General features: G+C 42.2%; 1 protein-coding gene across 1 annotated transcript; it reads right to left on the bottom strand.

The window, feature by feature from the left end:
• Positions 1 to 122: 122 nt before the first annotated feature.
• Positions 123 to 27,976, bottom strand: LOC308323836 (uncharacterized protein). Its single transcript, XM_080775688.1, has 5 exons — positions 27,696 to 27,976; positions 8,617 to 8,724; positions 4,493 to 4,771; positions 3,152 to 3,457; positions 123 to 2,897 (listed from the first exon to the last, which is right to left on the bottom strand). The coding sequence occupies exons 2-5, from the start codon at positions 8,696 to 8,698 to the stop codon at positions 1,198 to 1,200; spliced, it is 2,367 nt and encodes a 788-aa protein (XP_080631814.1). The 5' UTR covers positions 8,699 to 8,724; positions 27,696 to 27,976; the 3' UTR covers positions 123 to 1,197.
• Between the last annotated feature and the right edge of the window lie 20 nt (positions 27,977 to 27,996).

Raw genomic sequence — 27,996 nt, 5'->3', positions numbered from 1 at the left:
AGACTCCAACTAGATAAAGTGCCAATCGGCACAGGTCACCACCAGGGCATGTCAGGTTGTGGCCTCATGGTAGCACTACAACAGGCCGTTGAGCAATATTTGGGGCAGAGGTTCGTCGTTGGAGGGATGCAGGGACATAGTGTATATCGAATTGTGTGATGTATGGATAAAATGTGTACGAGTAATCTACAGAAATGTGTTTTGCCTAAATCGGCCTCATGGTGGCGCTATAACAGGCCGTTGAGGAATATTTGGGGCAGAGGTTCGTCATTGGCATCCAGGGAGTGGGTGTGCAAAGTTTGGCATGGATCGAGCAAACGGTGCCGGAGATTAGCTGATAACGGACGTGTTTTGCCTAAATCGGCCTCATGGTGGCGCTATAACAGGCCGTTGAGGAATATTTGGGGAAGAGGTTCGTCGTTGGCATCCAGCCACACACACACACACGGACGGACACACGGACGGAGTGCAAAACATAATTGTCTCCACCACTGTGTGTGATAAACTGACCATAAATACAACCACGGTTTAGTTTATCACTGTCTTCCCTGAAAGTTCCATTCTATAACTTCAGTATTCAGTAGAGTTGGAGGCTGACAGCCAGGGACAGACACCAGTGAAAAGACAGGCAATGCATGCAGCTAACAGCTAACGGCTACTAAACAGCTAGCGGCCAGCTAGCGAGAGCAGTGCTTGTTATACCAACGAGGCAATACACATTTGCGTTGAAAATATATCCTCCACAGTATCACTACTCTAAGCTAATTTAAAAGAACCCCTCTGACTGGCTACTATGAACATATTTAGGCTCTCTCTGTACCATTCTGCTCTGTGCAAGCAGCAGTCAGAGCAGTAGACTCGAGAGACGGAGGCATTTTCACAGCTTTGGCCATCATATCGCTACACTATATACAATACTCCCCCTTAATTACGGTATTCTTTTGCAAATCTGCGCTGATCTCAGAAATGGCCCTATGAAATCCTCAGGATGTAAATCCGTTCCTAGGACAGAGAACTTTAAGCCCTCTATATAAGAATCATTCAATAATGAGTATCTGTGTGAGGTGGGGACGGGTGGTGTATCAGGGGTAAGGCATAGAATGTGGAATGGTATTATTCCATTCCAGGTTCTGTGCCAAATTGTGTGCTCCACTGCCTGTCCTGGGGTGTCTCTCACAGGAATATATATATATATTTTTAAATAATAATAGTGTCTCCTGTGGGGACACACTGGTGATTCCGCAGGTCAGATGACCAAAAGAAACTTTTGTTACAATGTTTACAGCAAAAAGTTTGTCTTCCCGTGTGGATATGCTGGTGTGCGCTCAGGGAACCCACCGAACGGAAACGCTTTTCACAAAGTTTACAGGGGAAAGGTTTTTCTCCAGTGTGGATACGCTGGTGTGTGCTCAGGGAACTCGACGAACGGAAACTCTTGTCACAATGTTCACAGTGGAAAGATTCTTCTACAGTGTGGACATACTGGTGTTTCTTCAGGTAATCTGACGAACAGAATTTCTTGTCACAAAGTGTACAGTGGAAACGTTTTTCTCCAGCGTGGACACTCTGGTGTGTCTTCAGGGAATCTGACGTACAGAACTTCTCATCACAAAGTTTACAGGGGAAAGGTTTTTCTCCAGTGTGGACACGCTGGTGTGTCTTCAGGGAATCTGACGAACAGAAATACTTGTCACAATGTTCACAGTGGCTCGGGCTGTAGAACTGCGGTACCATAACGGGTTGGGCCGGGCACGGGCTTAACTCCACGGGTAGGGCCAATATTTTGGGCTTGAACCGGCCGCTAGTGTCTCCAGTGTGGACACGCTGGTGTCTCCGCAGGTCAGATGACCACATGAAACTTTTGTTACAAAGTTCACAGGGAAAAGTTTGTTTTCCGGTGTGGATATAATTGTGTTGCCTCAGGGAATCTGCTGAAGTGAAACTCTTGTCACAAAGTTTACAGGGGAAAGGTTTTTCTGCAGTGTGGACATGCTGGTGTTTATTCAGAGAACGTAATTGACTGAAAGTCTTGTCACAATGTTCACATTGGAAAGAATTTCCAGTGTGGATACGCTCGTGTCTCTTCAGGTCAGATGACCTTGTGAAACTTTTGTCACAATGTTTACAGTGAATAGGTTTTTCTCCAGTGTGGAGACGCTGGTGTGTCTTCAGGGAATTTGACGAACAGAAATTCTTGCCACAAAGTTTACAGTGGAAAGGTTTTTCTCCAGTGTGGACAAGCTGGTGTTTATTTAGGGTACCTGAATCAATGAAACTCTTGTCACAATGTTTACATTGGAAAGGATTTTCTCCAGTGTGGACACATTGGTGTGACTTCAGGTTTGATTTAGTGAAACTATTGTCGCAGTGTATACATTGGAAAAGTTTTTCTTCAGTGTGGAGACGCTGGTGTCTCTTCCGGTGAGATGAACTACTGAAACTCTTGTTACAATGTTTACATTGGAAAGGTTTTTCTCCAGTGTGGACACGTTCGTGTGACTTCAGGTGAGATGCATTACGGAAACTCTTGTTACAATGTTTACATTGGAAAGGCGTTTCTCCAGTGTGGACACGCAGGTGTTTCTTCAGGTTAGATTTACTGAAACTCTTGTCACAGTGTTTACATATGTGTGTTTTATTACCTGTGATAGTCAGCTGATGTGTCTGTACTTCTCCTAGTTCTGTTAAAGGCTCAGTTAAAGGTTCATCAGTGTCTCCTTGTTTCTGGCTGGAGATTTGCTGACAGGCTGCTGAGGTAATCTGTCCATTCCATTGCATTTGGAAGTAGAGGTCCTTGTGTCTCCTCCAGATGTGTTTATGGAGGAGGACCTGAGATGTGAAGGGGTTTGAACACTCAGAACAGGATAACTGAGTGTGGGAGGACTGGGGCCTCGCTCCTGAGAGAGAGAGAGAGAGAGAGAGAGAGAGAGAGAGAGAGAGAGAGAGAGAGAGAGAGACAGAGAGAGAGAGACACAGACACAGGCAGACAGAGAGAGAGACACAGACAGGGTGAGAGGGGGAGCGAAGGCAGGTTACAAATGGTGCGTACAGACAACTCGAAAAGCTTCCATCATCAAACAAGTCCTGTGTTATTTTTGTTATTATTCATCATCTATTTTTTTGTCGTTAACAATGTTTAACAATGACTGACCTCCACTGGTTTCCTCCCAATCATCACCGTCTTCAGTGACTTCAGTGTCAGATTCAAGCTCGACATCGACTTCAACTTCAGAACAGTGTGAAGAGATGTCTTCGTCATCTTCACTTGTCACTGCTAGTAATGTCAACGTTGACCCGTCAGGCTCCTCTTGTCTTTGAAGTAGCTCCTCCTGTTCCTCTTTACGCTCCTCCTGTTTATCTTTAATGTGTGGAGGCTCTGGTTCCTCCTGGAGCAGACTGGGGCTCCTCTCCTGTTCCGGAGAAACCTCCTCTTTACACACAACCATGTGCAGGATGTCTAGGAGTACAAAAAGTAACACGAGTCAACACTGGATTCCTAAAATGTAAATCATTCTTTTTACTAAATTAGCTATTACCTACCAAGATAAGATTGACTAAACAGTTACTAACTACAGGTTTTTACAATTCTGAAAGTTTTACCAAGAAGTTAGCAAAATACAAAAAGTTACTTTACCCCCAAAATGAATAATGGTCTTACAGCAAATATTTGAATCATGACATTCTGAAACAACTTCAAACAGACCTCACAGATGAAACAGTCTGACAATGAAAGCTTGAAATGTGAGTGGTAGCTGAAAATCTATGTAAAAAATGTTCTATGTTCTCCAGAGCCTGCTCTCACTCCATCCTCTCCGTTACCCCCTTACTTAGGTCTGACCACCACTTCATAACCGTCTCCCTCTCTCCACCCTCCCACCTAAACATACTCATCCTCCGACCGTCTCCACCCGACGCAATCTCGTCCTCCATTCTCTCCCCTCTACCCTCCATGGAGTCCATCCCCTCTCTCTCTCAGCTGACACTGCAACCTCATCCTTCCTCTACACTATCTGCAGTCGACCATCACTGCCCTCTCTCATCCAGGCCAGCTCATATACACCGGCTCCCTGGTTATCTGAAACCCTCAGATCTGAACGAACACCTCTCAGCCAGGGCAGCTGAAAGGAAGTGGCGCAAGACAAATCCATCAGAGGACCTTTCCCACTTTCACTCAGTCCTCTCTGCCTTCTCCCTCTCACTAACCACTGCTAAAACCTCTCCTCCTCCTTCTCCTCCCTCATTAAACCCCCTCATTCAACCTTCATCCCTAACTGCTGATGCTCTTTCGCAAATACAATGTGCTTTTGGATATGGTAAGAAGAAAAAAACATGACATAGAATAACTTTCAAACTTAAATTTAAGAGATATTCCAATGATGTATAATTTACATATCGGGATATTATCAGTACAACGATATATTTTGCCATTGTATAGTGAAAATAAGACGAAGTAAAAATATTAAAGAAATAAGGAAGAGCACATGAAACTTACTGAGGTGTGGGTGGTCTTCAGCTTCCTGTTTAATAGAGATGTCCTCAGGTTCCTGTTTAATAGAGATGTCCTCAGGTTCCCGTTTAATAGAGATGTCCTCAGGTTCCCGTTTAATAGAGATGTCCTCAGGTTCCCGTTTAATAGAGATGTCTTCAGGTTCCCGTTTAATAGAAACGAGTCTGCCTGAGTCTGGAGAATTCATCTTCATCGGCAGTCTGGACTCCACACACTCATCTGGAGAGTTCATCTTCACCTGCAGTCTGGACTCCACACACTTGCCTGAAATGAAGCAATTGAATAAGGCCTTTAATAACACTGCCACATAAAATGTGTGAAAGAATGTATTTCCTGTCCTTGTATTGAGTATTGAAAGAAATGAAACATAATGGGGAATATATTGGTTGAAATTATGGTTGAATATTTAGTGTACGGAGAATATAATATATTGTGCTTTGTGTAGTTGAACCATGGTCATACATTTTCTGTTGATAAAATGACAGTTTGGTCATTTGGGGAGCTGTGGGGAAATGTATGTGAGCAATAGTTCTAGGAATAGTTCCAATTCCAGGAAGTGAACTGCCAGGAAGCTATAAAGGAACAGGAAGTGAGGCACCGAGCCTGGGTTCCATTTTGGGCAGTTAGAAGAGTGTTTGATGTGGTTGTTACTCATTTGTCAAACACACTCTTTTCAATACTAAGCTAAATCAGAACTGAACTCTAACCAATACGCAGTTTGACCGAAGAACTTTGGTTGTGGGAAGAAGTAAAGTTTGGTCGGACATTTCTGAAGCTTTGAAATCTAAGCGAACAATTCAGTGTTTGTGCACAAAGGAACCAGCCGAGGACTTCTGACTTAAAGGTTGGGTGAGGAGGATATATGTTTTCTTTTTTCCAACGCTCGGTTTACTTTGATTACTTTTTGGGGATCATTACAATACGGGAAAAACTAATCTGAAGTGAATTTCCAGTTACATTTTGAAGAGACTTTGATTGTTCAGTTGTATTATTTTTGTTTGATCTACTTTAAACAATATAAAGACATTGCAATTTAAGTTAAGAAATAGTTTGTTTTCCTTTTGCTCTGCAATACAGTTCATTTCCAGTATAAAGATTTCCAGTCCGTTGAGGCGGGAGGTCTTGGATTTCGCAGGGAAGGGCAAAGTCTTCGCCCTGACCTCCCCGGTCCTGGGGGGGCCCGATCAGGAACAACTCATCGGCCGTAGGTCGCATTGACCTGGTTCTGGCCTTCATATCTTACCGAGATGTAACTTAGCGAGCTGGGCCGGGTCGCCATCCTCCCTGGAGATGCGGCCGGGTTAGCGTATGCCCTTAGAGCAGGGTAACATAACCTGTATCCTCATTCACGACCGCAGCAGGCATATAACCAAGATTCCTTTGGTCTACTCTGAACAATGCCAGCTGTCCAAGCGCCGCTATGTCTCCACCCTGTTAGCCCAGTAACCCCTAATCTCTTCACTGGGACGGGTGCTATCGTGAGTAGCACCCAAACGACAACGTGACACCCCAACATGCCATCAGTCGTTCAAAACCTACCCTGAGACCCTAGCGGTAGATCCGGGGTCCAAACAGTGGGTGAGACTAGGTGAGGTTAGAGCCATAGAGCTCAAGAAAGGGGCTCCGGAGGGCCAGCGCCAAGCTGGGCCTCGTTCCGGGTCTGCCACCGATACAGGGGCTGTCCGTAATAGGCACCTCCACGCACAGCTTGACGCTAGGAGCGTGGAGCGGGAACTGAGGAGACCAGTGTCGACTTGTGGTATCACTAGTAGACATTGACGGCCCCAACAGGTTGTCGGGGCACGTCCTATGTAAGATAGGCCCTTGTCAAACCACTTGTTACTGTAGGACAGTTGGTGCTCGAGTCTGGGGTGAATCTACGGCTGGGAGTCAGGGCTTGTCGTGCAAGTTCTATCAGGCTCCGTCTGGCTTGGTAGGATAACAGCCTAGCACAACCCCCCCCCCCCCGATTCTTTGGGACCCAATGACACTGGCTCAAGGCTGTGTTCATGATCCCGGGGAAATTCAACCAGACTATTCTCCTGGCTGGGGGATGAGCCACGTCACCCCAGTGAAACACTCCGCTTCGTCCGAAATAGGTGGGAGTGAGTTGCGACGCTTGCACATATAGTGTGGTGCCCAAACACAGAGGTGACTATAGTCAACAACGTGAATTAGATTGGGTCGATATATCTAGTGGGACCAGGGCTCGACAGTGCGACTAGGTACTCGCATTTGCGACTAAAAATATCACTGTGCGAGTTGTAAAATTCAATTTGTAGCACAGGTGCGACTACAGGATTTGACCATTCAATCGTGATAAAGACAAGTCTCTGTCTACAGCAAGTGCACATTCTATAGTCTCGGTTCTATACCTACATTTATATTTCTGAACGGCGGTGTCGTTCGCCAAAAAGAGCAGAGCTACAAGCTAACAACGTGTCGCGGCTCAATGCGGTTTTCATTTGAAGATCTGTCCCTTTGCTCCCACCGCCCCGCCCCTCCCTGTGTTGCTGATCAGTTCTCTTCTCTTCCCTGTCAGCAGCGGAGCGAACGCAACAGGATAGCATGTATTGGTAGCACAGAAGACAGAAGGAGTTGCTAGGACCCCGACACGTTGAATACTAAAGTTATTTAGACATTTTGTAATGTTAAAACATCACTTGATATACCTTTTAACCAAACGTGGGTGAAACAGCGTGCAGCCACGCACGTAAAGAGTGCACGTGCGCACGCACATGGAGTGGACGGATTGATGTATACCGGTATACCAAAACAACCCTTGCTAAGCACCTCGCTAAAAGCGTGTGCGCAGCAGCGCAATACGAATGACCGACCTGGCTGGATATATTAGTCAGTGGCTAGCTCAGGACCAGGTCCATAAGGAGAATGTTACATTACTAATTCACCATCGAGTAGCCTCTGCACTAAATGTCACACTCCCATGATAGAACAGCAAGATAAAAACGGATAGTATGTCCATCCATTCATAAAATGAATTGACTATCTATCTATCTATCTATCTATCTATCTATCTGCATACCAAACTAATAGTCTATCAGTATAAAAACAAATTGATTATATAGATTATATAAAAAAATATGATATCCAGATGAATATCAATATTGTGATAATTTCTGAAAAGATATTGTGATATATTTTGTCATATTGCCTGCCCCTACCTCATATCACTTTATTAAAGAAAAATCACACCTGTGTGAAGTGAGGCGCACTCTTATCATCATACATCATGTTTTAATTTACGTCATATTTAGCAGAATTTTGACCTAATTTCTCCGTTCATTGTCAATGGCAAATATTGAGACGTGTGGGGACTAAAGCTGTATATAGGAGGGGTGCTCCTAAAATTATTTGTGTGCTACTAGATTTTTCAACTTAGGCGCACACGTGCTACTTGAAAAAATGCTAAGCGTCGAGCCCTGAGTGGGACTCCAGTTGTTATTTTATTTACTTTTATTCACATATGTTTTAGGATCCATTTTATGATTTTATAGTTTGTCTTTGTCTTCAAATGGATCAGCGCCAGTTTGTTTCTGATCTTCTTAAACCATATGTTCCATCTAGATCACCGAGGTCAGCTAATAAAATGCTCCTTGTCATCCCTAAGGCAAGGTGTGAGAGAAGAGAAGAGGCACCGAGCCTTTTCAGTCATTGCTCCTAAACTGTCAGGCTGGTCAGGCTGGCTCCAACACTACCCGATTTCAAAACACATCTTGAAACTATCTTTTATTCCTTTAATTTTAAACCGTGATTAATGTTGTATTACCGACTGTTTAACTGCATTGTATTATGTTTTCATTACCGTATTGTATTATGTTTTATTATTGCTTTGCCTTATTGTACAGCACTTTGGTCAACTTTGTTGTTTTAAATGTGCTTTATAAATAAAGCTGGATTGGATACTTTCTTGATCACCTTTGTTGCCATGCTTTCAACTGTCAGTTTCTTGTCAAGAATACAGACCTCATATGTAATATTTGTAATTATTTGCTGGAGATTACCATGTCATCAACTCTGACCTTGAAATCATTTACATTGATCTTACTGAGGGAATGTTTGGTTCTGAAAAAGAATAGATTCTGTTTTACCAATGAGGAGTGAATTTTTGTTATCGGTAAGCCAAGTACGGATCTTGGTGAATTCGGAACTGGGAGCCTCCTCCGACTGCATTTTGTCCTCGCTCCAGATCAGGGGTGCTGAGAGAGAGAGAGAGAGAGAGAGAGAGAGAGAAGAAGAAAGCCAGGTTAAAATTGGTATTTTTTCAAGTAACTTGAAAGGCTCTTTGTGTGGGAGCACCTGTTCATGAACTAATTCTTAGTCGATAGTGCTGAGGTTTCTTTCACATTGCATTTGTGCAAAAATACGATGTGCTTTTGGATATGGTAATAAGAAAACAAAAAAATAAACGATCCAAAAGAAAAGGAAATATTGTTTGGAATATATGATATTTTCTGTTTTATTTGTTATGTTATAGTTTGCAGTGCTAAATACAGGTCAAATTGATTCAACAGGGTACTGTATTAGTATAATTTTTAGGGACTTCTTGGTTTATTTGATTATCTAACCACGATTGTTAAACCCTTGTGTCATTCTCTTGCTTAGCTCAAATATGTTAAGTACTTCTATTTTTTATGTATTTTCTTCAAATGTATTATGATGTATTCTTTTGATATTGATGGAAAATTCACAATTATTGTTTAATTAAGTTGTTGTTTAATTAACAAGAGGAAGGATTTGACGAGGAATTTCCATCATCAAAGCTCGTTTGAAGCTCATTTGAATACATTGAATTCGTCTAGACAACGTTAGCTTTGAAGCTCTGAAACATGCTGTGAGAACAGAACCTAACACTTGGCTCTATCCTGGAACCTATCCTCACCTGTTCCCCCCATCCCCCTCTCTTCCTGTGTCTGCAAGCAAATGGTCCTTTCATCGGTACGAGCTTGTATTCACTTCTGCGTCCTGCCCCTGGGTCCACCTTGTGGGTGGGAATAACTGTATATAAACTGTATCTCTGTGCTTGTATCGTCATGCCTGCCTTGGAGACCCGCCTGTGTGCTTGCAGCATCCGTGTACTGGTGTGCACGTTAAATAAACTTCAACAAAGGGAACTTGCTTGCCTCATGATTCCTCACGCGTTTAGAGTGTGTAAAACTGCCACGTCAGTCATTATTCCGACAATCCAATATTCCGACCATAGAAATTCCCCTTTTTTCACCCCAACAGTCCGACATAACATTACCCCGACAAAGGTTTCTACTGTTATGTCAGAAAGGCGCATGGCACTTAGAGAGAGAGAGCGAGAGAGAGAGATTGAGGGGGGGGTGGAACCCCTTCATATACTTACAAGTAGCCCCCTTATGCAAATAGCGAAAATAGCTGGTCTGCAAGCTCAACTTTTTGCGCAACCCGCAATGCTTTGAGTGAGTGAGAGACGTCCGAATCTGTAGGCTATATTTAATTTTTTGTATCCTTTATTTGACTGAGAATTCCACTATTCTGCTGTGCTCTCTCTCTCTCTCAATCTCCATCTTTCTCTCTCTCTCACCTTCACCGGAACATACAGTATTTGTTCATTGAGCGTGGCCAGCGTGTGTGTGTGTCGCATGTGTGCGAACTTTGAGACAAGTTGTATGTCCACCTGACAGTGGTGCATTACATTGCATTTTGATTTGAAATAAATAATGATGAATAGATGTACCATAGTCTACTGTTGCTTGGGTGTGTGCTGTGTGTGTTTTTTTTAGACAATAGACAACTTAGCACTTGATTTAACCATGAAAGAAATGAAGACGATGAAGGATATATCGTCAAGGGGTTGGCAATGATTGACACACTTGTTATTAATATGGGCGGGTCAAAATGGGTACGCCCTGGATGAAATGTATGTTTCACCATATATAAAATACCATGACTCTCCGGGTCCTACTAATTAACCCACTGTAGGCCTACTAGATTTTAATTTTCATTTGAGGGAGTCATGGTATTTTATATGGCCTATCAGTGAAACATACATTTCATCAGACACGTCCATAATCATCTGTACTAACAAGTGTGTCAATCATTGCCAACCCCTTGACAATATCCTTCATCGTCTTTATTTCTTTCATAGTTAAATAGTCTTTATTTCTTTCATAGTTAAATCAAGTGCTAAGTGGTCTATTGTCAAAAACACACACACACACACACACACACACACACACGCAACAGTACTTCAATTCATCATTATTTATTTCAAATCGAAATACAATGTAATGCACTACTGTCAGGCGGACATACAACTAGTCTCGAAGTTCGCATGCACGCACGCACGCATGCGACACACACACACACACACACACACACACACATGCACGCATACACACACACACACACACACCACGGCGCTGGCCACGCTCAATGAAGTTGAAACACACGCTCAGCATCGCAGGATGCAAGTTGAGCTTGCAGATCAGCTATTTTCTTTTTTTATCTACCGTTTTCCGTGTCGGACTATTGTCCTGTCTAACCTATGCTTTTCGGACTATTTCTAGAACTTCTGTCGGGTAATGACAAAAAGCCGGAATGGAGGACAATGGTGCGACACATGTCGGACTATTGCCTGTCGGATTATTGGGGTGTCGGAAAAGCGTGCGCAGCCCACTAAATACACATCTATAGTGAGTATTGAACAATACGTTAATAAAGTCATAGAAAAACTTTTTTTTTTAATTGAAGTCTCAAACAGGTCAGCTTGTTTCTGCAACCAATGGACCCAACACTCCAATCTCAAAATCCCACATAGAAATTCAGTGGCAAAATAAATTATAATAAAAATAAATAAAATGTGTTTTGGGATAGTTTGCACTGCAGTCAACAGGACAGTGAACTGTCAGTGTGGAAGCCTGACTGCCATTTTGGGCTTGCTTTCTCTGCTTTGCTGCATGCTTCAGTCTTCCATGTCTACAAAAAAATAATGAAAAAATACCCCACAGTGAATGCAAGCCAGCAGCCTGTTTAGTAACTCAACCGACCATGCATGCATTGATTACAGGTTAAAATAATACCTACAGTTTATAGTCTGCTAAGATAGCGCACCTCTTCATAAACCAATATTATGCACCTCTTCATAAACCAATATTATTTTAAGTCTTAAGAACGGGACATATGATGAAAATTGACCAGATCTACATGTGCGTCTACATCTACAATGTGCGCAGAGGACACAATTATTTGTGAGCTTGATGTTCTGCTAATTTCGATGCGATAAACGACCAGGTTAACGGTGCCGGTGACAAAGATTAACGTGAAAGCAGATCAACTTGAAATCGCGTCTCCGTCGTCCTAGTAACTGCTGATGTTCCATTGTGGTCCTACACGGACCCCACACTGCGTAGCTGTTCTCGTCAATGCCAACTTATCAAAACATACCGATCTGATTCTCGTTTGGATTAAGAAGCGTCGGGGAGACGGACGGACACTCACATTGGGTTGTGGTTGCACACCCTGTATTTTGTTGTTGTGATTGTTGTTGAGAAACAGGAAGACACTCGCCTTCTTCCTGTGACTGTCTATGTACAACAATTCGTTTTATAAATGCAACTATGAGTAAACATATGCGTCACATACATTAACTATGCAGCCCATGTAATGCGTCAAAATAAACGCATCGATGAAATAATAAATACATACCGTAAATAAATGAACGTTTTTTTTCTGACGGGGTTCGAACTTTGTCCTCCGTTTGTCGGCATAAAGTTCCCCAGTCATGGAGCGTATGCCTACTACAGTGAGCCATTCTAGCCATGACATTTTGTAATCGTAATCAAATCATAGCTTATAAAAGCAGCCATCACAACTCAAAACGAACTGGGAACTAGATCAACTTGAAATCTCATTCAGATTCACACCGATTTCCAAAACGGCTGTTTAATAAGCCTACAGATTTGTTTTTAACATCACCATCTCACCATCATCACCTATATAAGTTCACCTTATGGTAATTAATGTTATACAGGCCACATAGAAATAGTAAATATGATGCATGATAGGTTAAAGTAACAATTTCTTTATAACATGACCTAAATATGCCCAAAAGCCCAGGTGGAGCGAGATCAATTCGTGGCGGTGGGGACTCGCCACGACCTATTTTTTTACGCCATGACGTATTCTTCATTATCCGCCATGGCAGAACAAAATTCGCCGTGGCGAGTACAGAATCCGCCGTGGCGGCGACTCGCCACGACCTATTTTTTTACGCCATGACGTATTCTTCATTATCCGCCGTGGCGAGTACATAATCCGCCATTGTTTATTTTTTTTTTGCGTGCCGTGGTGCAGGTTTTATTGTCCTAGTAGTACTATTCTCGGAATTATTTCATCCTCTTGTAGCGTAACGGTTAGCGCTCTCGCCCCTATAGTCAAGGCACTGTGCCGGGCCAGGTTCGATTCTTGCAAAAAACAAACTTTTTTTTTTTAAAGTTATTTTTTTACCCGTACATACAGTGTGTGTGCGTGCGTGCGTATACAGTGTGCGTGCGTGTATGCGTGCGTGCGTATACAGTGTGTGTGTGTGTGTGTGTGTGTGTGCTTCATCGTATTTATTATTATTATTATTATTATTAATATGCAGGTAATAATAATAAATACGATGAAGCACGCACGCACGCATATACAGTGTGTGTGCGTGCGTGCGTATACAGTGTGCGTGCGTGTATGCGTGCGTATACAGTGTGTGTGTGCGTGCGTGCGTGCGTGCTTCATCGTATTTATTATTATTACCTGCATATTAATAATAATAATAATAATAATAATAATAAATACGATGAAGCACGCACGCACACACACACACTGTATACGCACGCATACACGCACGCACACTGTATACGCACGCACGCACACACACTGTATGTACGGGTAAAAAAATAACTTTAAAAAAAAAAAGTTTGTTTTTTGCAAGAATCGAACCTGGCCCGGCACAGTGCCTTGACTATAGGGGCGAGAGCGCTAACCGTTACGCTACAAGAGGATGAAATAATTCCGAGAATAGTACTACTAGGACAATAAAACCTGCACCACGGCACGAAAAAAAAAAAAAACAATGGCGGATTCTGTACTCGCCACGGCGGATAATGAAGAATACGTCATGGCGTAAAAAAATAGGTCGTGGCGAGTCTCCGCCACGGCGGATTCTGTACTCGCCACGGCGGATTTTGTTCTGCCATGGCGGATAATGAAGAATACGTCATGGCGTAAAAAAATAGGTCGTGGCGAGTCGCCACCGCCACGAATTGATCTCGCTGTCTCTCCAAAAGCCACATTACACTGACGTGACTTGGTCAGTCAATGTGCTCCAAATTATCAAAGCGAATGGTGCTAATGTTTCAGTTTCACACACAATATTCTGCCCATTTAAAGCGTCAAAATAAACGCATCAACGGATGGATGAATATAAATAAAAGGCTCTCATGGGATTCGAAGTTTTGAACTGTCAGCATCTGTGCACCAGTCAGAAGCATGTGCGCCATTCTATACACACTATCTGTTATCAGCACCTTCCAATAGAATAGGGACAATATGGCTATACTGGCATACTCAGTGTTTCAGTATGTGATAATGTCACAGTTGTCACTGATGTCAATGACAGAGGCGCGCCGTGTCTGGTGGCCTTGAGCCACGTGAGGCACCGCCGAGCGAGTCATTGACAAAAAGCCGGAATGGGGGACATTGCTCAAAGACACTTTGACACCAACTCTGGGGGAAGCTGGGATCGAACTGGCAACCCTGCGTTCACCATGCGTTTACTCTACCCCTGAGCCATTGCTGCCCGATCAGTGATCACTTACACCTGAGTAATTGGGGTGTGATTAACAAACAGGTTCTGCACAAAGACACAAAGAGACAAGAGACAAAGAGCGAGCAAGTAAAGTAAAGATAGCATATATAGATAGCGTATAGATCATAGTTTAGAGCATAGTATAGAGTAAAGAGTATAGTATAGTATAGATTATAGTTAGTATAGAGCATAGTATAGACTAGAGTAAAGAGTATATAGAGTATAGTATAGAGTATAGTTAGTATAGAGTATAGTATAAAGCTTAGTATAGACTAGAAGAGCATAGAGTATATAGTGTAGATATGGACCCAGTAAGGTATAGTATAAACTCCATGGTATCATCCCTCCTGCCAGTGCCATAACCCCGCAGGGGACATTTAATTTCAAGAGGACGGCTGAGCACTATATGCTTAAGGGTATGTATTCTGTCACACTATCAATTCTACATAATATATTTGTCTTATACAATTAGAAATGTAATGATTAGAATATCAAATATATAAATACAGAATTGATCAACTCTAAAACTGTGGCGTTCACATACACCTGAGTAGATGATCAAATGTCTTAAAGTATCTTGGAAAGCTCTGCTTTACATTTCTCATTCATCTGTACTAGATGGAGTCCTTCATTACCTCTGCCAGCGCCGCAAGAACGAGGAGAACCATTATGCAAAGGTAAATGTGTTTCATGGTTACTTTTAGTGCTCAAACTATTTAATTGATCAAAAGAGGAATCTTAAAGGACCACTTCACCACTTTTAAACCTGTCTTCATATAGTGAGGATGAATGCAATTAGGCTATATATAAATCATATGAAGATGGGTTGAAAAGTGGTGAAGTGGTCCTTTCAGTATCTGTCAATCTCATCTCTATATGCTATTTACCTATACAGGTGGTGTCATCGGCTGCTGAGGCCTCTGCCCTCTTTAGGGAATTACATGCCAGTGATATCGGTGGTCACTGCGGTGTGGAGAAGACCCATGAGTTTGACGCAGTGATCAGCCAATATTACTGGCCTGGAATGCAGAATGACATCCGCAAATGGGTAAGTTGGAGGGGTCAAGTTTCATCCAAATTAATATTCTTTGTACATGCTGGCCAATTTAGGAAAACAATGTCAAATTGAAGCATCAATTTAAATGCATGTGCTTGTAGATCACCTTCACTTACTGTTTGTGCTTGACCAATAAGGCCTGTGATATACATTAATGTTCATATCATTTGATTTAAGATCAAGGAGTGTCCTGAGTGCCAGGTGAAGAGAGGCAACCTCAAGGAGAAGGTCCAATACCAGCCAATCACTGTGAGTGTTCAACTGAATATAGCATGCATCTACATTTGCTGAGATGGGCTACCAACATCTGTGTCATGGTGGATTATTTTACGAAGTGGTCGGAGGCATATCCACTGCCAAACAAAAAGGCAGAGGTAAAATAAATCTTTTTTTTTCTTTCTTTCTGTACGTCTTTAAATTTCCTGATGAAATTCACCCATTCTACAATAAAAAGAAAAAAAAAAGAAAAAAAAGTGAATCCAATTTTCAATCAATCAGGTGGTGACAGACTGCGTCCTGGACTGGGTCTACAAATTCGGGGCCCCCCAGCGTCTGTTGACAATTTAGCACAAACAATAGATATATACATTTAGGTATGTGCCAAATTTGCACATTACGCTATTAGGGCTATTGAACTTATTACACTATTTCACTATTCCACTATTACAGTTTATATTATTGTGATGGCATCCTAGTGCCTGTGTAATTGTAAAATCCATTGCTCGCTGTCTGAATACTAAAAATAAAACAAAATGTTTATAGCTACTTTACATTTGTATTGGTAAACTATCATTTTTTTCTGTGTATAGTTGGGGAGGGACTCAAATCGTTGATCGGAATGTTAATTGTAGTGTTATGTATTTAAATATTGTGTCAAATGTTACGAATCCCCATTTATTCTTAATGGAAAATGTAATTTTAGGTGAATTATGGGCATCAAGCGGAGCTTTTCTGCCCCATACCACCCCCAAACCAATGGGCTGGTAGAAAAGATGAACGGCACCATCCAGAGGTACGTTGCATACTGTCAACTTGTCAGATACACCTCTACAACATGACTGGTGTACATTAAAAGCGTCTGAATGTCTGCTCTTATGTTATGTGGCTATTTTCAGGTCTCTTACAGGACTCTGTAACAAGCACCCCACACTGTGGGACAAACACCTCCAACCCATAATGTTCGCCCTGAGGACAAAGAAACAGTTGACAACCAAATACTCGCCGTACTACCTCATGTTTGGCAGGGAGGCCAGATATCTTAACAAATTAAATGATCACTTGCAGATTGATGCCCTGGACTGGGAGGTCATTGTGGGGGTGGTGTGTGAAAAAGGCCACTATACTCTGCTAGTAAGTGACCTTTAATCAATTCAAATTAAAACGTCAAAGGCTTAGTTGTATCCCAAAGAGGACCGTGTGGTCATGATTGACCCAATGGGTGCCCAAGAAGAAGGGATTAAACAGGCTGCAAACGCAACAAGGCAAGTAAATCAAGATTCATTGTAATTGTTCAATGTTTTCGGATATGCAAGTAACAAACTTTTTCTTCTTCAGAGCTTATATGCGCCGGATGAGAGCGGGAACCATTTCACGGCGGTGGTGCTGTGAAACAATCCCCCATCCCCGCCAAAGGGATCCCACAGCATGTGGGGTGTTTGTGTGCAAAGTAAGATTATATATCCTAACAATGTAATGCATTCTTAAAGAACACGGCTAACACTAACTTTATTATTATTTAAGCTTGCAGAGATGTTGGTGTTGGGCACCAGGGTGGAGGAGGACCTGCTGGACATCGATACAGTCAGATGCAGCATGGGAATCATTCTCATGGAGAATTCTGGTAGGGTTAAATCAAATGCATTTCATCTTCATCAAACCAAAATATTTTACTTCAATTAACTGAATGTGCAATTTAAATATTTTTGAATAGATGATCCGACACATCTGTGTCGTTTTTGTGGGGAAGTCCACAAGGGGACAGCAGCTATGGATAATTGGGTAGGAAACCATTACAGTTCTTTACATGGAGAGCACTCTTTACATGGAGAGCACATGCTTATTAACCAAAACAATGACAATATATCCATCTTCTTTCAGATTCAATGCGATCTACATGTGCATTGTAGTTCCACTGGGTGTGTGTAGGAATTACAACCACAAGTGGTTGTGCCCAGCCTGCACATAACCCAATATAGCGCCGTTCCGTCCATGGCAGCTGTGGTAACTGCATTTGTAACTGTAGTAATTCCTATGTTTTACATGTATGGCAATAAAGGCTTCCGATTCTGATTCTGTGGCAGACAAGTCAATGGACTATATAAATCTTTGTGTATTTTGTAGGGGTGCTAGCCCCTACTATGCTCAATTTTGTGTTTGTGTACCCCATAGCGATTATTTGATTGGCTGAGCATGGAATGTGAGGATAAAGTGATGACAGAAAAGTGAGGACGTGAAAATGTATGATAGTGCTCCTCACTTTACACTTTTTTTTTAGGGCCCAAAAAACATAACCAGTCTTGTGGCTCTTGACCTAGTCTGGACATGCAGACTTCTGCAAAGGTTAAATTTTAATTTAAATGCAATGTTATTTAGACAGATGCTGAGTTCATTGTTTACATTATCCTATGGTTTTCAAAGTACAAATTCTAATTTGGATAGTAGGCTATATTGTTTAGATTAGACTGTCTTTGCTTTACCTGTGTTTCTAGTTTACTGAGGCATATATGTCATATGTCTCTCTTGATTTGATGCATTTATCCCTAATTGTGTAGTAGTTTGTGTAAGTTCAACCCTACCAAAGTCAATTGATGGTGCATTTCTACACTGCCAATCGATGTCACATGCTCCATCAGCATTGAGCAGACTGTAATCACTGAGGTGATCATTAGCAATCTGACATGTTTACACTGTAGAAAAATGGCAAGAATTGTACTCTTGTGTACCGTGTATGGGATGTGAAAAATTTAAACACGACTTTTGAATCATACAGGTGTTGGCTGATTTACCATGCATCTTCGCTCTTTGTGTAAATGGTGTGGGGGTTTCCCCTTGAGGGTGCCATGTTGTTCAGAGTATCTGAGAGAGATTTTATTTGGTGCCGTCCTGAACTGTTAAGTCTCTGTAGGCTAAGTGAACATGTTGTTGCCTTAATGCCTTTGCAGATGCTGCAACTGCATCTTAAAACCTATTTCTGTGTGATTACATTAGATTCAAGCTTAACTGTTAACATCCTAATGTGACTGATTGTGAGAAACGTTATTCTTCACACTGGAATTTAACCCACATGTTTTAGTCGTGTCCGTTCTGGAATAATTACTTTGACACAATGTCCAAAATATTTACAATCTCAAATATTTCCCACATACTGAGCACTGATGCCATCTTTGGAGTTCCAGAAGACTATGCAAGGTTCACTCCCAAACTTTGTGGTTTTTGGGGCTTTTACCATCTACCTCTCCAGTGGAAGTCTACCTAAACCACCCTAGTATTATTTCTAGGACATTACTTCTCTCAAACATTGGGTAGACAGATAAATAATGTCCTAGAAATAATTGGATATTCAATCTGGATCTGGAATCCTTTCTTGACTCCCCTCCATCTAATCCCCACTCACTGAATGATTGAGGCCCCTGGCACTCTCTCTTCTCCTCTGTCTACATTTCCTTCTCTATCCCTATTTCTATTTGGTCTTTGGCATATTCTTTGTTTTCAAAAAGGATTATGTAGGCTACAATGTTTTTTATATTTAATTTGTTCTCACTTTCTGATGGACACTCCAATGCCTGGCTTTCCGAAATTACATCATATCAATATGTCAATATGTCAATATTCAATCATTTGTAAATGGTAGCCTACCACATTGGCTTCTCAAACACTTTGCCATGCATATTTAGTCTCATGTTTGAAAACAAATCTAACCTATCGTGTCATATTTATTATTTACTATTTCTGAGCAGCCTGTATAACAATGACGATAGGCCAATGGTGAATTTAGGTGATGATGATGGTTGGAGATATGCAACCAATCTGTAGGCTATTAAACAGTCTTGTTGGAAATAAATGTGCCTGTGGTGAATGAGATCTCACCTTAATCTACAGGTCCATGTCCCATTTATTTTCATGGCTGCAAGGTTTTATACTCTATCATTTGAATATGATTGCACAATATTGTTGCTAGGAATGGCGTGTTGGATTATGCTCCAGGTCTAGCAAACGTTATGCTGCCAAAGGGAGGGGTTCGAATCCCTTCATAAACTAGGCTACAGACTTCCCAAAACAGGTCAGGCTCCTACTTGGCCTCACCCCCCGAACCCACCTCACCCCTGCCCATTGACAGGCTGGAATGGCTTAGGCTCGACGACAGAGTTTCTGCAAACTGTTAAATAAATGTTTCAATCAATCAATCAGAAAGTGAGAACAAATAAAATATTCAAAAAAACATCGTAGCCTACAGAATCTTGCTTTTTGAAAACAAAAACGATGCCAAAGACCAAATAGAAATAGGGATAGAAGGAATAAAGGTAGTCAGAGGAGCCAGGGGGGTGTAGTATTTAGTTTAGACTATATAGTCATTGGTTAGAGTAGACCAGTCATTTGTCTTACAACTACAAGCTATCTCAAACCCTCACCCTAACCCTAACCTCCCACGGGGCAACACACCTAAACCTAACCTTTATTGTTCAGAGATGAAGTGCACATAATGGCACACTGGGCTATGCTTCAGACTGGTGTGCTCCTGCTGACATTGGGAGGAGTTCGAATCCTGTGAGATGTTGACAATTATTTATTTATTTATTCAGTCATCCGTTGATGCGTTTATTTTGACGCTTTAAATGGGCAGAATATTGTGTGTGAAACTGCAGAACCATTAGCACCATTCGCTTTGATAATTTGGAGCACATTGACTGACCAAGTCACGTCAGTGTAATGTGGCTTTTGGGCATATTTAGGTCATGTTATAAAGAAATTGTTACTTCTTTAAGCTATCATATTTACTATTTCTATGTGGCCTGTATAACATTAATTACCATAAGGTGAACTTATATAGGTGATGATGGTGAGATGGTGATGTTAAAAACAAATATGTAGCCGTTTTGGAAATCGGTGTGATGAATGAGATTTCAAGTTGATCTAGTTCCCAGTTCGTTTTGAGTTGTGATGGCTGCTTTTATAACCTATGATTTGATTAGATTACAAATTGTCATGGCTAGAATGGCTCACTGTAGTAGGCATACGCTCCATGACTGGGGAACTTTATGCCGACAAACGGAGGACAAAGTTCGAACCCCGTCAGAAACAAACGTTTATGGAGATAGACAGTCACAGGAAGACGGGGTTGTCTTCCTGTTTTAATAACAAAACATACGGCTAGCCTGAGTAGCGGCTCCGTCTTATGAGCTAATTTAGAACTTCCTGTCTGAGAGCTAGCTAATTTAAGACATCCGGTTGCCTTCAGAATAAGATAAGGTTATTTAATTCGTTAATTAAATAATTATTACATTACATTATTAGTATTATTATTACATTACAGTTATTGTAAAGACACACATTATGTTTCTGTGTAAAAATAAGTAATTAAAGTTATCTAAATGGATAAATGCTATTCACTGGAGTGCATGGACTTTATAAAGTGGACACTGGACAAAAGACGGCTCCGCGAGGCAACTATCTGGACATACCCACGCGTCCGGGGACATGTCCTCTACCACCCCACCGTCTCCGCTAAGCGGGAGAGGTGTAAAATTCACAGCTGGAGCCCTTCTACTGGGGTCAATGCAAAAAAATTACCGTTTCCGGACCCAGAATGGACACTGGACAAAAGACGGCTCCGCGAGGCAACTATCTGGACATACCCACGCGTCCGGGGAGATGTCCTCTACCACCCCACAGTCTCCGCTAAGCAGGAGAGGTGTAAAATTCACAGCTGGAGCCCTTCTACTGGGGTCAATGCAAAAAAATTACCGTTTCCGGACCCAGAATGGACACTGGACAAAAGACGGCTCCGCGAGGCAACTATCTGGACATACCCACGCGTCCGGGGAGATGTCCTCTACCACCCCACAGTCTCCGCTAAGCGGGAGACGTGTAAAATTCACAGCTGGAGCCCTTCTACTGGGGTCAATGCAAAAAAATTACCGTTTCCGGACCCAGAATGGACACTGGACAAAAGACGGCTCCGCGAGGCAACTATCTGGACATACCCACGCGTCCGGGGAGATGTCCTCTACCACCCCACAGTCTCCGCTAAGCGGGAGAGGTGTAAAATTCACAGCTGGAGCCCTTCTACTGGGGTCAATGCAAAAAAATTACCGTTTCCGGACCCAGAATGGACACTGGACAAAAGACGGCTCCGCAAGGCAACTATCTGGACATACCCACGCGTCCGGGGAGATGTCCTCTACCACCCCACAGTCTCCGCTAAGCGGGAGAGGTGTAAAATTCACAGCAGCAGAGATTCTACTGGGGTCAATGCAAAGAAATGTACCGTTTCTGGACCCAGAATGGACACTGGACAAAAGACGGCTCCGCGAGGCAACTATCTGGACATACCCACGCGTCCGGGGAGATGTCCTCTACCACCCCACAGTCTCCGCTAAGCGGGAGAGGTGTAAAATTCACAGCTGGAGCCCTTCTACTGGGGTCAATGCAAAAAAATGACCGTTTCCGGACCCAGAATGGACACTGGACAAAAGACGGCTCCGCGAGGCAACTATCTGGACATACCCACGCGTCCGGGGAGATGTCCTCTACCACCCCACAGTCTCCGCTAAGCGGGAGAGGTGTAAAATTCACAGCTGGAGCCCTTCTACTGGGGTCAATGCAAATAAATTACCGTTTCCGGACCCAGAATGGACACTGGATTTTTTACAATTTTACACCTCTCCCGCTTAGCGGAGAGTGGGGTGTGGTAGAGGACATCTCCCCGGATGCGTGGGTATGTCCAGATAGTTGCCTCGCGGAGCCGTCTTTTGTCCAGTGTCCACTTTATGAAGTCCATGCACTCCAGTGAATAGCATTTATCCATTTAGATAACTTTATTATTATTATTATTATTATTTAATTACTTGTTTTTACACAGAAACATAATGTGTGTCTTATAGCATCATTTAAATGCTTAATTTGTAGTTTTAATGTGCAAATTAAACTTTTTTTCAATACTCTAGAGGTACTCTTATTTTGAAGAGATCGTCCACCGGAAGCCTTAAATTAGCTCACTAGATTAGCTCACAAGACAGTGCCCTGAGTGGCCTCGGTCCCAGGCTTATACTGATCTGCGGCTAAGGTCCACATCGCAATGCGAGTGCCCGAGAATCGGATCGGATAACGGATAGGGTATGTGTTGGCATTGTGACAGAAAAAAAGTGGCATTTGCGAGGACAGCTACGCATTCTGTCGCCGTTAGAACATCGGCGACGGATGATGTCATTTCATTTTGATCTGATTTCATCCAAATCGGATACAGGAAACTAGCACCACGCACCACACACCACACACTCTCTCCCCTAGCCCCATATGTGCCCTCTCCCTACGCTCATTCTGTAGCTCCGAGATGAGGTCACACACTAGGCCCCTCCCACGCGTTTCAGGAACGGCGCAAGCTTCCGCAATATACGTTTCTTATCCTTACCACACCATTAATCCAAAACGTGTATGGACCATGCACCTTTACACTAATTCATACATAGGAGCGCCGCAGAAAATCCCGCCGCTCCTATGTATGAAAGCCTTTACGTCCCGTCTTTTGTCAGTCGCTTCCATGTTTATCAAGGAAGTTGAAAAGCTTTAGCGCCTCCCCGGCGCCTCCCCTGGTCGAAAATTTCCAACTGACTTCAGTTCACTCGACATGCACGCGCACACGCACACTTCCTTGATAAACATGGAAGCGACTGACAAAAGACGGGACGTAAAGGCTTTCATACATAGGAGCGGCGGGATTTTCTGCGCCGCTCCTATGTATGAATTAGTGTAAAGGTGCATGGTCCATACACGTTTTGGATTAATGGTGTGGTAAGGATAAGAAACGTATATTGCGGAAGCTTGCGCCGTTCCTGAAACGTGTGGGAGGGGCCTAGTGTGTGACCTCATCTCGGACCCAGCTAGCAAGTCATCGCGCGCCGCCTGCGTGAGGCGGTCCACGCGCGCCGCCGATCGTGTCCTCCGCCGGGCGCGTCGCACGATGTGGCCGCGTCGTTCTTGATCAGCGTGTGCTGTGCGCGCCGACGCGCGTGTAGCCGGCGCCCCGCTACTCTGCCGCGCCTCGAACGTCAGCTACCGAAGGCAGCAGCAGGACAGCGTGGAGCTGTCTTTTGACACCACTCCCCCCCCCCCCCATATATATTGCGACCCCGCACCCCTCCTCCCCCATGCTCACCTCCCTCCCACATATTTATAGAAACATAATAAAGCAGCAAATGTATACTTAATTTTGTTTTAGGAAAAAAAAAGTTACAATGAAATCATTTAGACAGCCATTAAACATAGGCACATAGAAAAAATATGTAAACAACCAAGTTTAGAATACAAGTGGTTGATTTTTATGTAATTTTGCTGAGAATGCACTTTAAGACCACTCTTTGAGAACCACTGGCTTCTAAAATCTATAAAACAGTAAAACACCAACTTTACTGAAACCACCAGAACATGTTGGATAAGATTGTGTCCACATTTCCACACAGTTTTCAGAAAAACCTATGTTTCTATATTAGTGGTTCTCAAATTATGTTATGTCAAGGACCCCAGAAATATTATGAAATTGGCCGCTGACACCTACAGTATCTGAAAATATGTTGTTCCAGGGACTACCCAGAAGCAAAGATGAGTTAAAAACGTTTGCTCTGAAACAATATATATTCAAAGATTTGCACATTTTCAGGATAAGACTAAATAGCAGACCTACAAGCTCGTAGTGCGGTCCCTGGAACGACATATTTTCAGATTGGAGTAAATCGTTTGAACACCAATGATACAGAAACATCTAGGCTTTTCAGAAAACAGTCATACCATTTTAACACTTTAACCATAATTTTAAAAGTCGTTAGATTGTTGGCAGATCTACAAGCTCACGAGCTTGCAGATTTGCTATTTTTGAAAAATTGTGAAAATGTGGCCCAAACACAGTGAACGTTTTAACTAAAATCTGTGAGGATTTAGGATGGAATCAGTTCTCAAGTTTAATTTCTTATAAACACCAAGTCTATTCTGTGTGGAGTTAGTTATGTAAGCCCGGTAATGTTGCAATAACAGTTACACAGCAATAAACAGAACACACAATCGAGATTCACCTTTTGAGCAAGAAATCGTGCAGCATACATTCAAGAGTCCATTTGGAAACCCCTATATCGGTGGGTTTGAACCCTTTTCATGCCAAAGTTATTCAGCATTTGAGCCACGGACCACCGTTTGATGAGCTGCCTGCCGTGCCTGTCCGTTTCCTTCCTTTATGAAGCCTGACTGGTGGTGGCCGCCAGCAGAAGTTCCAGAATGCACCCTGTCCAACGTCTCCGGCTCTCAGACCCCAGGTCCCTGTCACTGAAGTCCAAGATCCCCTGGTTTTAGCCACTTTAACCATTATTTAAAAAGCTGTAAGCTGTTGAAAACGAGCTTGTAGATTTGCTAATTTTGAAACATCGTGAAAATGTGGCACAAATCTGTAAATATATATTCTTTTGCAGCAAACGTTTTAACTAAAATCTGTGAGGATTTAGAAGACTTATCAGTTCTCAAGTTTAAGTGCTTAAGTCTTTAAAACACCAATTCTCTTCTGAGTGGAGTCAGGAGTTTCTGAGCGTAGCAATGTGTGTATGTCCCCGTGTCTGTATGTCCGAGCACGGAAGTGCGTTCCTTGAGGTCTGGATGTTGCGTATAGTAGAGGGTCAGGGAAACCCGACTGGTGGTAGCCTTTCCAGCAGAGGTTGCATTTGAAGTCGATAGGTCTTCCTCCAGCGAAAGTTCGTCTGAAATCACAGAATTAATTAAATAAATTATTTTCACCTTAATCATAGGCCTACCTACCATCACTGCTGTGAAATGTGGGATAATGTTTTGATGGCTGTGAGAACCACTGCCTTAACCCATTTAGACCTGAGGACGCATCTGTGTCGCCTCATAGGTTTTAAACATTATTTTAAAAGCTGTTATCTGTTGAAAAATAGCAGATCTACAAGCTCATAGTGTGGCACAGAGTGCCACAGTACTCATCATAATACACCTCAGTCATTTAAAATGTTATGATGCTAACAATGGTACACAGTTACACATTGTTGGGTGCCAATTTTCTGTCCTTGGTAAAATGAACAATTACCTTAAATTAAAGAACGATGTCTCAGCTCTGTACAGCATGTCACCTTGTCTGTAAAATGAAATCAAATTCAAGTCAAATTTCTTTCAAATGTAACAGCAAACTTGAGGCAAGAGAGCTTGTAGCATGCAACCTTAATTCAGTGGTAGAAATGTTCTTACCGTTTGTACGCCCAACAGATCCAAGTCCTGTGTCTGAAATCACAGTAACAACAAAATGATAAACATTGTATGTACATAAAATCAATTTGATGAAAACAGAAGATCTACAAGCACACAATGTGCTGCGAGCTTGTAGACCAGCTATATTCAGCATGCAACCAAGTGTAAAAATCAGGCTTAGAATAAAACAACAAAATGACTAAAATGACAAAAATTAAATCAAAATGTGTTGTAATTAGACAAATCTTTATTTGCAATTGTGGCCTAGCAAAAGCCTTTTGAGCGGGGATGAATTGGGCTAATAATCACACAACACATCCCTCTTTACAGCTTAGTTGACAGTTAACTCCGTGCTTTGCACGTTATGAGCTTTAATATACATAAAAGAACACATTGTAGTTGTAAGTAGGCCTACTTACTTTAGAGACTTTAGACTGTTTAGAGACAGGAAAAGACAAAGATACAAAATTGAAATTTGTTTTTAGTAAAAAAACGTTCAGTTGTTTCAAAAAGTAATTACTTAATTCAGTGGTTCCCACCAAATAACTGTTCAGACAGAGCAGTTTTTGTGAGTTCCTTTAGAGGAGACAACAGAGAGAAGAGTAAAAGAAATGGCTCAGAACGTACCTGCATGGCAATGCTCATTTTGGTCACTGCATCTGCACCTATAATAGAATAACAAAAAAAGTCTGTTTTAAACATTAGCCTACTATGTGATATTTTTTACATTTGCAAGACAGACATTTGACGAAGATTTAGCCTTGCAGACCCCACATACACACAGACCCCATGCTGTATTGATGTGGTACCATAGGAGAAGTTCTGAAACAAAGAATGACAAAAAATGTGATTTACAGCTAAATGCTGTTTATGTAGTCTACACAAGCAACGTATCAAATCTTATCTAATTCGAATAATTGTGTTTAAGGACTTATCAACACAATAAGAAGTTACAAAAGAGAGCCTTTTAAAATAGCATGAGTTATACGTTTGCTAATTCTAACCCTATCCCCTCGTCCAAACAATAGATTGCCCAGGTAGCTAGGCTAGCTAGCTAGAGGGAAACATACACAGATAAAGATCGAAACGATTCTAACACGTGCAATTACACTACACACGGTAGATATCGGATATAAAAATACACTGACCTTTCAACTGAATTTCTCCGGAGAAAAACTGTGTAAGAACTAATATAAGCATTTGTTGGAGAGTCTTGTCTTCTGCCTCCACCGTACGTCGATTCAACAGTCAACAAAAACAACAACACTGCAATGCATGCCGGGTAAAGCCTCGGCTCCAGGCTAGGGAGGCTAGCCTGAACTAAAGTTACAATTACTAGTCTGCAGGTACATATTATTATTATTATTATTATTATTATTATTAATAACAACAACAATAATAATAATAATAAATATAACCGCAAGAAGAAGAAGTAGAAGAAGAATCCACTTAATTATATTCAATAGTTAAAAAATTATGTATTTTATACATATAATGCACATCCTTGTCTGAGAGAGAGAGAGAGACGGGCGGGGGAGGCAAGCCTTACGTCAGCGTGAGGAGGGACTGTAAATCGCTGTAAATCACCAGGCATTAAAAAGTAACTGAGCGCGATCGTTTGACGCGAGGACAGCGGGGGGAAGTCCAAGCCAGCCCGGGCGTGCTACGCTGTGAAGGCGACAGCGGGAGGCGGTAGCTAGCGGGGAAATGTTAGCTGGGGAGCTACAGAATGAGCGTAGGGAGAGGGCACATATGGGGCTATCTCTCCCCATGCCTTCGGCCTGGTGGAGACAATAAAGACAAACGGATGAAACATAACGTGAATCAGTTCATCTTACCTGCTGTGTTTCAGTGGTTGAGCTGCTAACAAACGTCCTCCTGCTGCTTAACGATGACACTGTTTTGAAACGACACGTTTAAGTTTTCTTTGTATGTTAAAGTGTCGACTGTCAGGCGCCATGTTGTTTTAACAAACTTCGTATTGTTCTTCCGTGGATTTTAGCGGCAGTTTGCATCCATTGTGTTACTTCCAACTGTCTTTTAAAATAATTGAGCAAATATAGCGTAGCTTCTGCCCACTTTCACCACATTATTTCCAATAGTAGTATATCTGGTTCGTTTATAGTGCTAGTCCGGGTT

The sequence above is a fragment of the Protomyctophum bolini genome, assembly GCF_963924005.1.
Source record: "Protomyctophum bolini genome assembly, chromosome: 11".
Classification (NCBI taxonomy): domain Eukaryota; kingdom Metazoa; phylum Chordata; class Actinopteri; order Myctophiformes; family Myctophidae; genus Protomyctophum; species Protomyctophum bolini.
Note: the sequence above shows the minus strand (reverse complement) of the source record. Positions and strands in the feature narration are given on the sequence as shown.

Bases quoted from the DNA above. Each gene is read 5' to 3' on its own strand.
- LOC308323836 (XM_080775688.1), bottom strand. From the start codon at position 8,698: ATGCAGTCGGAGGAGGCTCCCAGTTCCGAATTCACCAAGATCCGTACT. The intron at 4,772-8,616 runs GTAAAACAGAAT...GCTTCATTTCAG, and splicing joins CAAAAATTCACTCCTCATTG to GCAAGTGTGTGGAGTCCAGA. The intron at 2,898-3,151 runs GTCAGTCATTGT...TCTCTCTCTCAG, and splicing joins TTGGGAGGAAACCAGTGGAG to GAGCGAGGCCCCAGTCCTCC.